Here is a 1,921-nt window from a genome sequence, read left to right on the forward strand (position 1 = left end):
CCTGCTGAATCCGTAGGATATTAATCAAGTGCAAGTTCAGAGATCAGTGCAAGATTAAAGATGCATTAAACATGGCTCAAGAAAATTGGTGCTCTCTACTTCTTGCATATACAAAATTGGAATCAGTTTGACTTCAGACAGCACTGATTGTGATGCTGGATGAAATAGGACAGGTAACAGCGCAGAAGAAGTGCCATGAGGGACAAGGGCAACATATATTGCTTTAACTTAAAGAATGGTTAGGTTTACCAGGTCAGATGGAATAGGGAAGTGTAGCAAATTGCCTATACTGTTTTCTGTAGTCTAATCATACTTTAAACTTGTGTTTTTACAGCCCAGAAGACTTTAAAGCATAGAAGAGTGAAACATTTTGGATATGAGTTTTGCTATGATAACAACAATGTTGATAAAGACAAACCTTTACCTGGAGGTGAGAACTTCCCTATGGAATAATACTGTGCAGTAACCTATGAACCATTACATAAAGCCTTTAAGCCTCACCAAGATATGGATGTGAGATTCTAATAGAAAGAGAGCCTTCATTGTATCTAAAGCACATGCTGAACAGTGCTTTTGAATGAAATCCATTTCAAATTACTATGAGTGACTGCAACTTGTTTTCCAGCCACTTGCAGCCAGGGGTTGCTGCCCTTTGAGATCCAGTCAAATAAGGCTTTTGGGATTGCAATTGTCTGTCTTAGCTTTTGTTTCATAAAAGAGTTAAGTTGCCAATTACATATTCATTTGTTTGGGGGTTGTGATGTATATTGCTGTGTATATTTACCTTGACTAGCTTGAGGTTTTCTGGATGCACACCAAAATAAAATTTCCTTTGGACTGAAAGCGATTATGGAACGGTTTGAGTGACCCGTACTTGGAGTTGAGCGCTGTGAGTTGGAGCAAAGCGAATGAATCGCCTCATAGTCTTACATTTAAACACAGTAAAATAGGAGAGTCAAATTCCTATAAAACTTGGGGGTGCTTAAGGTGATGAGCTGGGGGGCATGCAGCTTCCAGCAGAAGGATTCTGCTTCCATTGCAGTTTTAACAGTGAAGCTGCATAATAATAAAAGCATTGGTATTTGAGCTGTTTTCTAGTCTCACAGCTTGACTATAGGTGAGAGAAGCATAAATGCATCATAGGGGGAGAACAATTAAATAAAAATCAACAGATTCATGGAAAGGGCTGTTACTAACATGTTTGTGGGTGTTACCTCCAGCAGAATTTTACAGTGAGGTCCTTCCTCGGGTGTTGTAGCAAACCAAAGATTTAGTGAGGGACTGTAACTTTCACTCCTATTTCAAGACCAGTTTAATGCCAGCAGAATTTTTTAGTGATATTTAATTCAGTAACAGATTTTTAGGGGTTGAACTTTTTAGAGTTCCCTGTGCGAGTTCTGACTTTCTGCATAATTTCTCTTCTCATCTGCAACTTTCCTGCTGTAGTTGATGGAATCTGTCTCTGACTTGATGCACTTTTATTTATGTGTACAGATAGTGCAGTTTTTATGTTAAGGAATGATCCACTCCTGAACATGGAGGCCTTGGAAGAATGGCCCTCCTAATTGTGAGATGTTATAAGTATATTAGACTTTTAGATCAAGTGATTCTGATCTTTGTTACAGCAAATGCAGAGTGATCATTATTACATATGCACTTGTGTATCTACAAAGATGTTTTATGTATTTTGTCCAGTTATTATATTTATTCTGAAAAGAAAGGATGAAAATGTAAAAAGCTATCCTGCCTTGCTTAGTTTCATTTCTGTCATTTTTCTAGGACTTCCTGAAATTTATGACCTGTTCTTGGATAGGTGCTTGAAGCAGGGATATATCAAACATAAACCAGATCAACTGACTATAAATCAGTATGAACCTGGACAAGGTAAGTTTGTTTGTCCTTCAAAAACTTTGACCTCTTT

At 37.7% G+C, this 1,921-nt stretch overlaps 1 protein-coding gene across 1 annotated transcript in view; it reads left to right on the plus strand.

Moving 5' to 3' along the window:
• Positions 1-1,921, plus strand: part of LOC103774883 (alkylated DNA repair protein alkB homolog 8-like) — a gene marked incomplete at its 3' end in the record, with an annotated part of 9,291 nt that overhangs the window by 4,395 nt on the left and 2,975 nt on the right. Inside the window, exons 4-5 of the mRNA XM_008942318.1 lie at positions 335-430; positions 1,780-1,884. Coding sequence (XP_008940566.1) covers positions 335-430; positions 1,780-1,884 — 201 coding nt within the window. The remainder of the gene's footprint in view (positions 1-334; positions 431-1,779; positions 1,885-1,921) is intronic.

The sequence above is a fragment of the Merops nubicus genome, unplaced genomic scaffold, assembly GCF_000691845.1.
Source record: "Merops nubicus isolate BGI_N331 unplaced genomic scaffold, ASM69184v1 scaffold22426, whole genome shotgun sequence".
In the NCBI taxonomy this organism is placed as follows: Eukaryota; Metazoa; Chordata; class Aves; order Coraciiformes; family Meropidae; genus Merops; species Merops nubicus.